Here is a 15,782-nt window from a genome sequence, read left to right as displayed (position 1 = left end):
AACTACCATAACTAGTTAAATAAATAAAAGTCAATTTTTTGTATATTACTGACATATTCAATATCATATTCCATTGATATTACAGAAGGCTTCCCTGGAGTTCACATTGTTTAAACCTTTGCACAAGAAGAGATAGACCTATTGTCTGTACACCTTATCTGTACAGAAAAACAAAAATCAGCATATTCAGCATTTAATAAATATCAAATAATACTAATATTTCCTCACAGACTGAAGACATAACAATCAAGCTTCTTCCCTCCTTTGCTGGTCAGACGTGGAATGTTTTGCTTCTTCTGAATCCCTCTGTCTAGGGTCAGAGTCATTTACCATGACTCAGCATTTAATGAAGCACACCACACTTCAGCGGTAAATGTGTCTCTTTCCATGATGTAGGGCCATACCATGGAAGTAAAGAAATCGGGGTGAATGGTAATTAAATGCTATTGACTAAAAATGTGTGGAGCAGGTTGCAACATCTTGTGTCATGTCTAATGGATTATACATAACACAATTGGAGATAATTAAACCAAGCACTCCTATTGATTAGTGTCTGAAATGATGATACAGAAATTATTTGTACTAAGACTTCAATATGCTTGTACTTATTTAGGAAGTAGGAAGAAATGTTTCAAAGTGTTTTTGAATCAGTGCTCACCTTCTCCATGAGTGCATGGGATGCAACCTGATTGTGAGTGACAGAAAACATCAGCAATATTTTAAATATAGTAAAGTGATTGGTGCAGCTGAAACTCCTCTGCTGAATATTTATAATCAGCAGGTTCTTCACAAGGCATTACACTGGGAAACATGGAAATACATTTTATAGAAATATAATGCTTTACTAATAACAATAATAATATATACATATACAAAACAACACATACACCCAAGAAGGTGTGTATACACGTGCGTGTACATACAACAGAGATGGAGTGAAGTGAAATAAGCTGACCCCTGCAGAGGTTTTAAGTCTTGCGATCTTTTTCACTGTCAGTACAACTAATTACCTGGTGATGATGATCTTCATAATTTGCTATTGTGTGATTACTGGTGAAGATAACCCCCCCCCCCCCTTTCAACTCTTAAAATGTGTTTAAGAAATGACATAAAAATAAGCTGTTTTGATTTTGCAGCGCAACAATATGACACAAATGAATGATCATTACAATAAAACAAAATGTAAAAACAGAGGGGGCACATTCCCCCTTACTTCCTATGGGTGCGATGCCTTTGAACTGGAGATGGATGAAATAAAAGGCATCTGACAGACCATTTGAGTTTCAGAAGGGCATAAAGATGAAAGATGGTGTCTGACTATGGAAGATATTAAATGGGTGACCTATAACGGAGGCTCTAGAGTCTGCTAAACTGGTGAACACCACTGGCATATCCAAACTGCAGAGATACACAAAATAAACACCAGCTAAAAGACTAAAACGTGCACTCTCAGTCAGAATTCAGCATAACTCTGACTGTGCCACCCAGAGCTGAAAGAGAACAGTACTGGAAGAACATGTGGGAGAATGAATCATAAGATAACACTGGTGCTCAGTGAGCTGAGCAGGGCAGTGTGGACCCAGGCAAGCATTACTCTGCTGTCATTAATTATAAATGCCAAAACAAACAAAAATACACTTCAGAAGTCACTGTTAGCTTCATTGGCTTTGTCCACATATTGTGAGCCTCACTACACACTGGGTCCTCCTAATACATAATAAAGCTGACAGATGATTGGACTTGGATGTCCACTGGTCAGCTGCTCAAACAGCCATTATTTAAGGTCTTGTTCACATGTACATGGGTGTTTTTTTAAACATAGCTTTTTCTGTGTGTTTTGGGGTTTTTTCTCCACTTGCAAAGACTGCAAAGCTCCTTCCTGGATAAATATATTCAGTTGTCATGTAGACAGGGAAAATGAGTTTTTGGTTTGTATTATCAAGAGTGATTGCTGTTATCTTTTTTGTTTTAAGGGTGCACAATTATCTCCTTTGTTTACATGAAGCAATGTTGTGCAATGGCAGATGCAGCCAAAATAGCACTGATTTTAACATTGGTAAAATAGCATTGATTTAAACATTGGTAACGGGACTTGTTACAAATTTACACATAAATATACAGTTATTCTGTTCTAGTGTGAGACTGAGGAGAAACTCCACTTCAAGGAGGAAAACCTCCATTTAAAAAATACCCTGTGCATGCGGACTAGGGCTAATGCCTCCAGCGGTGGAAGCAGGCCATCTCATCTTCAAGCTTCTCATAACGTACTTGACCCCTCTCTCCGTGGCAACGCAGACATTCATTCCAGGGGAAGGCTTTTCTGCAGGTCATGAATCTGTCATGTGACCACCCTAGAGACAGTATGAATAATATGCTTAATTTATTAATAACATACATTCTTCTTATTTATTTTACATTCATCTTTAGACATTAACAGTTCATCAGTTCACTACAGTGGTCCCAAAATTACAGTGGTAAAATTCTTGTGATGAAACATCCCATTTGTAAAATGTTTACGCATTGACATTGTAATACGCATTGACATAGTGAGTCAATGAGACCACAGTTACTTGGTGAGAGAGGCAAATAAATCTGATTATCATCTGCAAAGCTCTGGTAAGATATTCCAGAGTCTTGGACTAAATTGAAAAAAGCATTTTAACAGAACAGAACCCTGGGGGACCCCACATCTGCTCAAAATGTGTCCATTTCAACAAAGTATTTTAGGTCTGTTCCTGAGAATCCAACCTCATTTGCAAGTCTATATAAAAGTACTTTATGACCGATGGTGTCAAAGGCAGAACTGACATCAATTAGTAGAAATACAGATGTTTTTCTAGAATTTAAATGGATGTAATTAATCACAAAAAGTATGCTGAAGTAAAAGCAGAACTACGTGTATTTAGTTGGAGGTAAGTCCATCAATGCTAATGTTTCTACTCTAAGGATGACTTTGAAGATGATTCTGAAACATTTTTATACGAAATAAACCATGTGACCTCTCTGGCTCCTAATCCAGGGCCCTTTGACTCTCCCATGTTGCACAGATGTAAATATCAGCAAAGATCAAAAGTTCATCACTTCAGTTATTTTTCCCACAACGCAGACATGTAACTCGTGCAAACAGTCTGGTGTTACACTTAATGTTGTCATGGACTGCTCCTCCCCCATAGTCATGTGGTATGGCCCACCGCGTGCAGGGGGATTCACGAATGTACTGTGTTTTTGTAACCACGCCCCCCGGTATTGCACACACATGTATAGGGTTTAATGTTAATGTCTTGTCTGTCTATTTAAACCCCTGTCCGTGCGTTCTCCGTTTGTTTGTTATTTTCGCTACCTATGTCTCTTTGTGAGTCATTAATGTAAACAGTAGCTGTAGCACGAACGTCTGTGTCTGTTTCCACCTTTTCATATTTAAGTGTATATTGTTAGTCTTAAATGTTTAATAATGTTCACCTCTGTAGTTGTATGTGAGTGCCACTTCTGCTGTCCTGCCCCACGCTCTGTGGCATTCGGGCCAGCAGCGTTACAAATGTCATATGTCCTGACTGACTGCAGTGTTTGTTTTTGTCAGAATTACACTTCTATAGCCGTATATCAGAAACAGTGACTGTGCCTTCCATGATTAATACGCTACAGATGTTTATGTAAGTATGCCTTGCATGATGCACTACATACGTATGTGTTTACTGTAGTGTGTGTGAAGAATGTGAGTGTGGGATATCCTACCTCTGCAGGATGCTGTGGTATTGAGTCCTCTACACGGTTCAGTTGTATTGCATTTAGCTCTTCTTCTTCTTCTTCTTCTTCTTCTTCTTCTTCTTCTTCTTCTTCTTCTTCTTCTTCTTCTTCTTCTTCTTCTTCATAATCTTCTTTGTCTGTGTTTTAGACAAAATTTGAAGTTGAAGTTATAGATCTACTATAAACCAGTTGTTTTGATGTTCTACAGTAGTTTTAAATAAAATGTAATTCATTCTAGTGGTTAGCAATTTTACATAAATGCAATTTTAAATGAGAAACACATAGTGTTATGTAGTAGTATGGGGCTGTGTTAAGATGGCATGTGCAACTGGCTGTTATGATGTTCTGTTGATAAAAGGGCTCGGTAATACACACCAGTCTGAGCTACCACAGTGGGGTCCATTAAGATTCATTAACCAGTTCAAGATGTTTTTACATCAACACATGCTGGACACCTCTTCAATACTGAATACATGGGTCTGATTAGTGAAATACCTGAATCAGATTACTGAACACCTGGACCTGATTACACTGTCACATTACTGAATGTCTTAGTCTGATTACTGATTACTTGGCCTGATTATTAAATATTTCATTATCTGATCTGTGAAACACCTGAGCCTGATTAGTGCAACACTAAGGTGTTACACTAGACACACTAGGAAATGACTCCTGCAAAACAATCCCATAAACTGGTACAGGACATCTTATGCCCACTAGATATTCTGTGATTATTTGTTTTGATGTTTCTGTGACTGTCTCCACCTACCTTTTTGTTTTGAGAACTCCACTACAAAGATTGCAATAATGCAGCCTAAGTCAAAGACCCATTCAAACGGAAGGAGAATCACTTGGAGAACTTCAAATGTACGTTTACCGTTTCCTAATGATCATAAACAAAAGAGAAAATGGAGTGAGGTACATTTTCACTTATCAGAATTACTGTAGTTGTGGAAATCACATTCATGTGATTCATTTGTTCATGTGAAATTACTAAGATGTCGTTTTCATAAATGTTAATAACTGGTTAATATAATTGAACATAGCTAAGAACAATTTAACATCATTGCAATATGTATGTTGCAAGTAAATATATATATTTTAAAAAACTATAACAATTCAGAAAATTGCATCCAGTTATTGCATTATGAATTCACATATTCCACAGTTTCCTCAGTTAGTAAATCATAGCCTGATAATAGTTTAGATATTTCTGATGAGGTAGTGTTTACTTACGTGCTGACAGGATCAGTTCTGCTGATAGTGTTACAGAGTTCACCAGAAAGAGAACTGCTACTCCACACATACACAGTCTAGAGAAGGGAACTGAAAGACAAGACCAAATAGAGAGAGGTTTCACTAGAGGTTTCAATGGAAATCACTACTGTTTCCTGTTCTGGATGAGCATCACATCATAGCACAGTCAACACAGAAACTAAGCCAAAACTAAACTACTGCTCTCTGCAGTACTCTCCTTCTTGTCCATATTTTTGTGTTTATATTCAGACTCTGTTTTTGCGTTAAGGCAAGACTAATCTTCTTCAGTGGAGGAGCAGGTGGTGTCTGATTACCAGCCTGTGCTGTTGTATTATGCTACAGATCAATAGGTGTTGCTGTCTGTCTTTACAGATGTGCCAACAGTGAAGAGGTCACTCAGGTCAGATGTGCAGGTCTGTGACTGCTCAGGTTAGACATCCAGGTCTGCGAGTACTCAGGTCAGATGTGCAGGTTTGTGAGCACTCAGGTTCTTCCTTTCACTGAACAGAAGGGCTCAGACTTTTCAGAAGGAATGTGGTAACAAACAGAAGGGTCCAGAATCTGCCAACACTAGCCCTAGATCCATAAGCACTTTGACTAGCCCTAGGTCCCACCACTAGGGCAGTACCCTCTAAAGTACACCTCTTCTACCACCTGTTATGAGTACCTGGGGTTCGGGGTAAACTTCACATCTTGACCCACAGGGTATAAGGTCATTGGGGTCAGGGAGGCTTTGAAGGGCAAAGGTGAGCAAGGGTGTCATGGTTCTCCCCTCTGGCAACAGTTCCCAAGGCCCTGCACTATATGGTTGTGTGGTTTTAGTTTAGTTTCTTTCTCTGCCCTATCTCTTGGTCTGTTCTTCCTTTTCTTTTCACCTGTTTCTTGTTATCCCTTAGTGTTGATTTTGTTTCTCTGACTTTGCTGAGTCTGACGAAATGACAAAAACTAACAAAGGATGGTCTTAGCTGTCTATCCAGGAAGACTGCTACATGAGTATCGTTCATTTTGTGCATTAAAGGCTTACATATATTGTGTTAGGTTACGAAGGAAAGTAAAAGTGTTTTTGTACAAAGATGTGAGCATGCAAATAAAAAACATTCTATATACTTTTTATATGTCATGCAGTTGCTTTGATGGTAAATGAATTTTCTATGACAAGTTATCTTATACCAGAAGCATGTTTTAAAAGGCCGTTAAAAAGGACAGGCACATTTGTTGTGTAAATTTATTTTAAAAGCTTGGTGTATTCAACGTGGGATTTCCTGCAAACGTTTGCATGTAGACGGCTGAAAATCGGTAAGCAGGTACTTATATTAGTCCTAAGAAATTTCATGTTGACAGATGTACTGTATTTTAAGAATAATGGATGCTATCAAGTGATTTATTTAAAAATGCCAGATTGGGCCTGCCCGCGGGCCCCCTAGAGGGCACAGGTGCAGTAGAAGGATGGCCCATAGCTCATTAATGTTGATTGAAATACATTGGGTCCTGGATTGTCAAGTTCAGTCATTCTGAGCTCAATTAAAGTGTTTTTGTAAAAATGTACTTTATATCTTTATTCAGTTTATTCACTGAGTATGTTAGCAGTGCACCTGTTAAAGCTGAAACACATAGGAAGTGTATATACTTTGTATACTAGGACCTAATATGCACACTGACATATTTGTTCATTATATTTGTCATATCATCGTAGGTCATCACACATTTTATTCATATGATGCAGACATAGTAGTCGCGCAGATAAAGGCCTCCATTAGCATGACCATCGGTGCAGGCAGCAATCTAACGAAGATTGGCACAATCACAAAAAGTGGTTGATCAAGGTTGAATATATTATCAATAGGTCTGGATAGGAGTGCTGCAGCAATGTCCAATCAGAACAGCTTCTTTTAAACTACTAAGCATGCACCAGCAGTTCAGCTGGGCTGAAAAACAGTAAACGTCATACATACAAATCAGACAGAATATGTGTGTTTTGTCCAGTGAGAAGCTGAATATGTGTTTAGTCTAGTGAGAGGCTGAATATGTGTTTAGTCCAGTGAGAAGCTGAATATGTGTTTAGTCCAGTGAGAAGCTGAATATGTGTTTAGTCCAGTGAGAAGCTGAATATGTGTTTTGTCCAGTGAGAAGCTGAATATGTGTTTAGTCTAATGAGAGGCTGAATATGTGTGTTTTGTCCAGTGAGAAGCTGAATATGTGTTTAGTCCAGTTAGATGATCACATATAAACATATAAACATCATTAACTCCTGTATTTCCTGCATTTTGCAAAATCACTTTTATCTCTCAGACATCCACTGAACTACTGCAGTTGATTTTCTTCTAATAATTGTGTGGTTTTGTACTTACCCAGTTGTTGTTTGCTGAAGGACTTCATTAAACCTGTATGGAATTGTAAAGAAAAAAAGTGTTTATCTGCTTCTGATAATGATAATCCAGCAAAGTAGTATCACTTAACAATGGTAGCAAGTCTATTTTCTCTCACTATAGAATCATATTGTTGTTCACATTTCAACACATTTTAATTGAACTTCAACCATTTTCACCACTTCTCTCCTGGTTCAAAGTCAGCATGTTTCACAGAAAAGGAGTTCAATGCAAAAGCTGGCACAGCACTATATATATATATATATTGTAATGGGTGTATGCAAACTTTTAAAATCGTTGCCGTCTCTGGTAGTGTTATTACACCAATGAAAAGAGGAAAGGTTGTGTGTTCAGGGGTGAGAGTGAGTTAGAGCTGTTGACTGCTGAGGTAATAAGGCTTGCTGGCTACAGATCTATTCTAGGTATGTTTTTGTTAAATTTATTGTAAGTAAGTGTGGTTAATATCGTTGCATATGGTTTTATGAAGAGTTTCTAACTTTTGTCTTTTTATTGTTTCAGATCAGGCTTGTATCACTGTTCTATATAATGATCTGTTTATATTATTTACCCTTTTTGATTTGGTGTGCCGGTGATCTGCGTATTTCCACTAAACACTATACTGATTGGTGCCTGATCTGCTGCTGCTACACAATCCATTGTTAAGGTATCGATATCATCATTTAAACTTATTTAAATTTGTAACTATATTGTCTCAATAAAATAATGTGTATTAAGAAACCAGAGGTGGTCCTCTATTAAGGAGGATGAGTCTGGGATAGCTCAGGAATTACGTTAGTATATCAGATCATTTACTTCATCTAAATTATCAGTCAGGGAAAAAATTAAGTCTACTTAATTATTGTGTCCAATGTATATGATTGAAAACACTAAATAAATTAAATAAATCCCATTATCCAACAGCAACATCATATCAGACTAATTATATAAATAAAAACTTTCTGATTTTGTCGCAGGTTTAAATAAACATTTATGCAAAGTATATGTACATTTAAACCAATTGTATTTTTCCCCCAAATATACTGAACTATGATACCATGATTTATGCCATTCTTGTTGTTACAGTTGTGACACCCTCTTTTTAAGTTGAACGGGAATGTGACAGATTCCACAACACCTGCCTATTCTCAGTCCTCCACCACCCTTGAGTGCTGACAGACACATTAGTACTGACCCACCTCATCAATGACTAAATATATTAAAATCACCCCCCGCCATCACCTCGCTGTGTAATCTAAAAGGTACGTATTCCCCCACTTTTCATAATATACATTCACTGAGCAGCTGTATCCTGCATATCGTTTGAGTCCTTGACAGGGAATCATTCATGGTTGCCTGAAGCACAATGTGATTTATGACAGACATACATGTTTCTACTGAAATTGAGTTGGAAGTAAAAAAGAAAGTGATACCAGATAAATAAACCAAAACAGCCTCAAAAGAAGTTTCCCTTTGAGTTCAGTCTCCCTTGGTACAGTCTCTACTAGTGAAATGGCAGATGTGTTGCAGTAACTGCCAACTCAAATAAAGCTGGGTAACTCATTCCCCCACCAGAGAATCCAGCGTGTAAAGAGATCTTACTAGGACTTGGAATAACAATGAATGTAAATGTAAGAAGGGGCTGAGAATTTGCCAATTTCTTGAATTTCCACTGCCTCTCTGACAAGGCTAGCAGTACAAGAAAAGAACACGCTTTGGATTACATGTTGGCTGCTAAAGTAAAAGTACATGGGAAAAAATCTAAATGAAACAAACACAGGAAACACAACAATACTGTACCAATAATGTAAAGCTCTGCATATGCCAGTACAGTCAATATGACGAGAAGTACATTCACAAAGATCAGTCCCATCATATCTACAAAAAAAGAAAGATACAGAAATATTTACACGGTTTATTTAGACATGTATTCATGCATAAAGGCCTGTGAGTCAGACCCTATAAAAGTTTTCCAGAAAATCTTCCAGATGGAACAAAATGGCAGGCAGGGCTCAGTGCTAGCATGTAAATTCTGTATTGTCACAACAGGTAATATCATAATCCTCAGACATAATAACTTACAGAAATAAAAGAAAGAAACAAGACCTAACAAAACCCAGGAAGGAAAACAAGGAACATGTTTTCCTGTTTGGGGAACCAAACAGACAAAGCAGAAAACATGACAGGTAAGTCTGCAAAACAACGAAACATGAGAACATACATGAGAGTGTTCATAGACTGACAAAGGAGACACAGGAACAAAGGGTATAAATACATAGACTAACAAACACTAACAACAGACAGGCATAACAAATCAAGGGCAGGGAAAACCGAAACAAGGGACAGAATCAGAGCCGTTGACAGAGAGAGTCGCGTCAACAGAAAAATGCTTGATGGTCATGTGATTAATGTAGAATTCAAATAGTTCCAGGAAGTTCTTGGCAGGTCATTTAAACTAGCTGACAGACCAAACTCAACAGCTCTGAGTGGAACAAGAACAGAACCAAAACAAAGGATGACATAGCAGGCTGCTAAGGGAATCACGACACCAGGGAAGGGGAATCTTGACACCATGACACATGTCTACGACTTTTAGGTGGCTGTCAGTATTACGTGTCTATTTGCTGATTGCACATTATTAACCACATAGACTGGTCTGTGTTTTGCATATCCTGCCATTTAATATACACCATGTAGCTTTGATTAATATGATTTGCTGGTCTAGCTTGTCTGTAAGTAATTAACTTGCTGTTCTGTCCACATATGTACGACCATTAATGTTTTATGTTTAATGCAATTAATATTATTTTAACAACTAAACTGATTTTTAAAAAGCTTGAAACATGCAAAAAATGTTGTGGAGAAAAATGATGGAATTATGCTGGCACATGCTACCTCATGCATGCTGGTGCAAGTTACATAATATATGCTGTTACATGCTACCTTATGCATGCTGTTACATGCTACCTCACGCATGCTCTTACATGCTACCTCACACATGCTCTTACATGCTACTTCATTTATGCTGGTACATGCTACCTCATGCATGCTGGTACATGTTACCTCATGCATGCTGGTACATGCTACCTCATGCATGCTGGTACATGTTACCTCATGTATGCTGGTACATGTTACCTCATGTATGCTGGTGCAAGTTACATAATATATGCTTTTACATGCTACCTCATGCATGCTGGTGCAAGTTACATAATATATGCTTTTACATGCTACCTTATGCATGCTGTTACATGCTACCTCATGCATGCTCTTACATGCTACCTCACGCATGCTCTTACATGCTATTTCATGTATGCTGGTACATGCTACCTCATGTATGCTGTGTGTCTTGGTGCAGTGTTGGTAAAGCAGGCACACATGTTGTAGTGCAAACACAAAAGCTTTTTAGCAATCACACATATTAGAAAACACCTCTGCTTACCTTTTATATTTTGTCTCAAGTCAACAAAGAGAAAAAATGAAAAAACACTAATGGAAAACATAGCTCCTAATCCGATATCAAACAGCCACCCTGCAAAAGGGAAAAACATATAGCAGACATTAGTAGGGCTTCATTTAAAATATTTTAAATATTACAGTCTTTTTCATGTTTTTAAAAATCTTGCTTTAAAATAAGAAAATGAGAATAAAAAACTTTTACACTTTAATTATAAATAACATTTACATTAGCTTTAATTATGTTATGGCCTCACCAACTCCAACTCCCAGAACCCTCAACTAGAAGCCACCCTGCCCTTCTTCACTAGATCTAGTTTGTCTACTAATCATCCTCACCTTTTCCATTTCACCTCATTTAGCTTTGTTTATGCGTATCTTTCTTTAGCCCATGGCAAAGTCTTGCTCATTTTTTCCCAGTGTTTCAATGCCATTTCTGTAGTGATACTCTGTTTATCTACTTCATCTGAGATAGTCGGACCTGGTGTGCTTACATATGCTAACACCCTTCAAGAGGTCAGTTACAAATACCAGGCCCAGACCATTAAAGCCTCACATAGGAACCTGTTTACTCTCTTCACTCCAGCAACCAAAACATCGTTAGCTCTCCTCAGGGGTCATCAGGTAGACACCTCCCTTCATCTGTGTTTCTCTGAATTAGGCCCATGACACCTCCACAAGGCTCAACAGTGATGTGTGGCATCCCAACCCTACCCCCTCCACACTAATTTTTAAAGCCACACCTCTTTAAGCAGTATTTCACTAATAAACACAACCTGTAATATCCATGATGACCTTTCCAGTGACTGAGGCCCAAACCAACCTCACTGACACCAATAATACACCAATAATACAGCTAACCTGTGTGGTCTGCTGCTTTTAAATTACTCAAACAGCCAATCAGTAATAAGCAAAGAAATTAGTTTTCACTGAACCACAAAAATGTGTTTTTGTGATTGGTTCCAAGAGAATGATGTCAGTTTACAGCAAAATAGCTTTGCTTGCCTTGTGTTTGGGGGTGCAGTCCCCGCCCCCACCGAGACCCACCACCACCACCCCCCGGCCCTGAATGGATGTGCTTTCCAGTATGTGATCAGAACTGCACCATCCATCTCGGGAGCAGTCTTCCCTTCATAGACATTTACCACTCCAGGGTCATCATGATGATGGACAATACACACCCCATCATGAGTGTGATGAAAGCCTCATCACACTCCTCCCATCAGGCAGACAATACAGGAAGTCCAGAACAACAATGCTAACAAACAGCTTTTATCTACAAGCTATCAAGCCTCTGAATGACGTCTACCCATTGCCCCCATATGACAATTAAAAAAAATCTTGAAATCTTTCTTTTTGATGCTGATGTTTTTGCTAAAATGTACATTGTAAAAACATGAGGCAACTGAAATTAGATCTATGCTCACTACATCTCTTCAAGATGTAAATTTTACATGCATATTTCGCATGTGCTGTTTCTGCACATAAAACCTGATTTTTGGTCATTCAGGTGGAAGATTATTATCAATCCAAACAAAGTTAACTGAGGCTAGGAATAAAAAGTCTAATCCAATATGACTGTTGTGCTTGTACACTGAGTGAAAGATGACTATGAATGATTCAAAAGTATCTTCAAAAAAACTGTAAATGAGATCACAAAAGCATTAACACAAGAATCTACAGTATTCCATTTTTTACTTACAAACACAAACTTGTACGGCCCAAGGAAATTTGTGCCTTAGCAGTATAACCAAGACCAAACCTGAAATTGAGAGAGTGATAAATTACATCAACATAATCTTTAGTATTGCTGGTTTGCTTTGATTGGATAGTAGTATCATTTTAAGTTGTATGGGACAAACTGGACAAGCAAAGGAAAGACATCAAGTGCTCTACATCTCTGAAATGTATATTAGATGTCATTAACAAAACAGTGAAACAATTATGTTGTCATTCAGCTCTATATTTTTTGCTCTAGAGAATACTGTGTCTGTTGGCTTATAACATTATTCATATGACGTAAATCCACATAACCAACAGGGATGTGCAGATAAAAGAAGGAAAAATGACTGCAGGTCCCATACTCAAATACATCAAAATTCATATATATACAGTATAACAGCGTAACAGTAAAATTTAATTCCTACCTATGAAGAGGATCATAGTTATAATTCCAATAGTAGTCATCATGAGTCTATATTCTGCAGCCAAAGCACGCCCCAACGCTAGACACAAATGGGGAAAAAATCATCCCACCTACATAAAACTCATTGATTTATATGTATAATCCTGCACATCAGGTCTCCACCCACAGTTACTGCTGCATTAAAATGTCTAGAAAGTGTGTAAAATAACACTAATTTATAAACATTAGTTTCTTACCATATATCATAATAGTAACAATCAAAATCTGACTAACTGAGAAATAGAATGCAGTCTGTAAACACTTGACAGTGATGGTTTTGCTGTGTTCCCACTGACTGGATTTGAAATGATTCAGTGATGATGAGGTTAACATGCAGAATATTAGATTTAATTCAAGGGTCTTTACATCTATATTAAGTAAATACAGGACACACAGGTATGTTCATTGAGCCATTTTTAATTTCTGTTCATTTTGTGTACTTTTCAAGTTCATTCTTGTGTTTCCTAAGTGAAGGACATGTTCAGTAGATGGGTGATTAAAATAACCAGAGAAGAACATGTCACTTCCATCCCCTGAGAAGCTCTGTAGCTGTTTTACATGTGTGTTATGGGTCATTGTCCTGCTGCAAGGTGAAGCTCCTCTGAGGGACCTAGTGAGATCAGGGCCTAGACCATCAAAAGGTTCCCAAAACCATCATAGTGTTAAGATCATCTTAGAAGAGAGTGAAAGTGTTCAGTGTCATACTCATTCTACCATTTAACAATGATCTTTGTGTTATGATGCTTTTTAGAAACCCAAACAGTTAAGATGCTTCTGTACACATAAATGAACCATAGTTGAGGTATGCACATGGACAAGAACCATAGTTGAGCTCTGGCAGTCAAACAAACAGTTAAGATGCTTCTGTACACAGACATGAACAATACTTGAGCTTGGTACACAGACACGAACCATTGTTGGGCTCCGTACGTGTACATGAACCATAGTTGAGCTCCGTACGTGTACATGAACCATAGTTGAGCTCCGTATGTGTACATGAACCATAGTTGAGCTCCGTACGTGTACATGAACCTTAGTTGAGCTCCGTACGTGTACATGAACCATAGTTGAGCTCTGTAGACATTCACTGAACTCTGAATTCACCCTGGAGTTCATTCAGTATTTGGTCCTGTCCTGTTTTCCATCTTTTTTTCTTTCGTCATTTTATCACTTTGGTGCAGTTTCAGCTGTCTGTGCACTTTTTAAACCTGACTGTATCAGCTGCCTCCTCTACGTGCTCAACCACATGGTGCCACTCACCACGTAGTTTCATCGTTTTGTTTGTTTTTGGTGTCATCTTGTGCGTCACCTTCACTCCTTTTGCCATATGTTGCCACGCCCCCCTTGTTACTCATTAGTGTGTTCCCAGTCTCACCTGTTCCTTGTTTACCTCCCTAATCCAGACCAGAATATATTCCTCCTGTTTCCTTTCTTCTGTCAGTTATTGTTCATGCTTTTGCGATGTGATTGCTATGTTTGGGTGTCTTCTTGTGGCCATTTATTAAAGTGTTTACTTTTGTTTCCATTAAAACTCATTGAACTCATTCATTAAAATTTTGATCTGGATTTTCTCCCACACACCCCATAATGTCACACTGACCTTTGTGTTCTTGAGGTGTACCAATTGTCTGCCTCATCTAGTTAACCCTCTGAGGGTAGTTAACCTTAATTAACCCTCTGAGGTTTTCTTATGTTAATCTATCTGGTGCATTATGATACATATGTGCCTACATTTTGGATAATGTCCTTGATCTATTTAAAGGTATTTCTTTATGATAAAGTGGTCTTCAGTCTTCTATTACTGTATTCTTCCATAGTCTGTCATGTTGTTAGTTATTGCTAAACTCACATATGTATCCTTTCTTCTCAAGCAGTTGATTCTGACAAACCTAATGTTTTTTTTTTTTAATGTATCTCTAGTTGATTCTGACACACCTTATGTTTTGACTTTGTCTGATTCTGACACACCTAATGTTTTGGCTATGATTGATTTTGAGTATTCAGTCTCATGATGGCAAGCATTGCTGGCATTGAAACTTAAGTCTTCATCCTGAGACACATCTGTAACAGCATCCAGATGCATAGGTCACATCTGTTATTAACTGTTGACATTTTGGTCATTCCATAGATGAAGAAACTGCAGCCAACTGTCCAATTACTCAACCCTCATGATGGAGTCAATGTAAATAAAAAGGGTATCCAGTACAGATCAAGATTTTACAGATCAAGATCTCAAATGTATTCATTCATGCATTCATTCATTGCATGAGGTAATAAAAGCATGCATTAGTCTTTTAGCATCGTTTTGTGATAAACATGCTCTCAGCTACATGATAAATCGAAATTTTAGATACATGTAGACTCTTGAAGGCATGAGCTCAAGGCTGAATAAATCTCAATCCAAGACAATAGAAAGTTTTTTTCTGAAATGGTATCTGCTATTGAAGAATATATATATATATATATATATATATATATATATATATATATATATATATATATATGTGTGTGTGTGTGTGTGTGTGTGTGTGTGGTGGTGTGGGGGGGGTGACTTGTAGGATCTCACGTATGTATCTTATCAACGTATGTTTCTTATCAATCTCCTACTGCAGCCACACCCTCTAGTGCCCTAGATCTGGCATACTCAAATAAATAATTTGATAGTATCAAATATTCTTTAAATACAGTCCATCTATCTGCATAAAAACGTATTAGGACTAATATAAGTACCTGCTTACTGATTTTCAGCCATCTACATGCAACTGTTCGCCAGAAATCCC

The 15,782-nt window shown here is 37.8% G+C and overlaps 1 protein-coding gene across 2 annotated transcripts in view; it reads right to left on the bottom strand.

Moving 5' to 3' along the window:
* Nucleotides 1-345: 345 nt before the first annotated feature.
* LOC113567751 (uncharacterized) overlaps nucleotides 346-15,782 on the bottom strand; it is a 29,200-nt gene continuing 13,763 nt past the window's right edge. The window contains exons 7-15 of one of the 2 annotated variants that reach the window (XM_081698343.1): nucleotides 12,965-13,042; nucleotides 12,520-12,579; nucleotides 10,804-10,893; nucleotides 9,165-9,242; nucleotides 7,350-7,382; nucleotides 4,981-5,070; nucleotides 4,514-4,627; nucleotides 3,733-3,881; nucleotides 346-2,351 (exon numbers count right to left, since the gene is read on the bottom strand). In XM_081698343.1, the coding sequence (XP_081554469.1) occupies nucleotides 2,328-2,351; nucleotides 3,733-3,881; nucleotides 4,514-4,627; nucleotides 4,981-5,070; nucleotides 7,350-7,382; nucleotides 9,165-9,242; nucleotides 10,804-10,893; nucleotides 12,520-12,579; nucleotides 12,965-13,042 (716 nt within the window). In that variant the 3' untranslated portion in view covers nucleotides 346-2,327. The remainder of the gene's footprint in view (nucleotides 2,352-3,732; nucleotides 3,882-4,513; nucleotides 4,628-4,980; nucleotides 5,071-7,349; nucleotides 7,383-9,164; nucleotides 9,243-10,803; nucleotides 10,894-12,519; nucleotides 12,580-12,964; nucleotides 13,043-15,782) is intronic. The other variant, XM_081698342.1, reaches the window with a different exon arrangement.

The sequence above is a fragment of the Electrophorus electricus genome, chromosome 15 (assembly GCF_041902795.1).
Source record: "Electrophorus electricus isolate QZ-2024a chromosome 15, ASM4190279v1, whole genome shotgun sequence".
Classification (NCBI taxonomy): domain Eukaryota; kingdom Metazoa; phylum Chordata; class Actinopteri; order Gymnotiformes; family Gymnotidae; genus Electrophorus; species Electrophorus electricus.
This window is presented reverse-complemented; position numbering and strand designations above follow the sequence as displayed.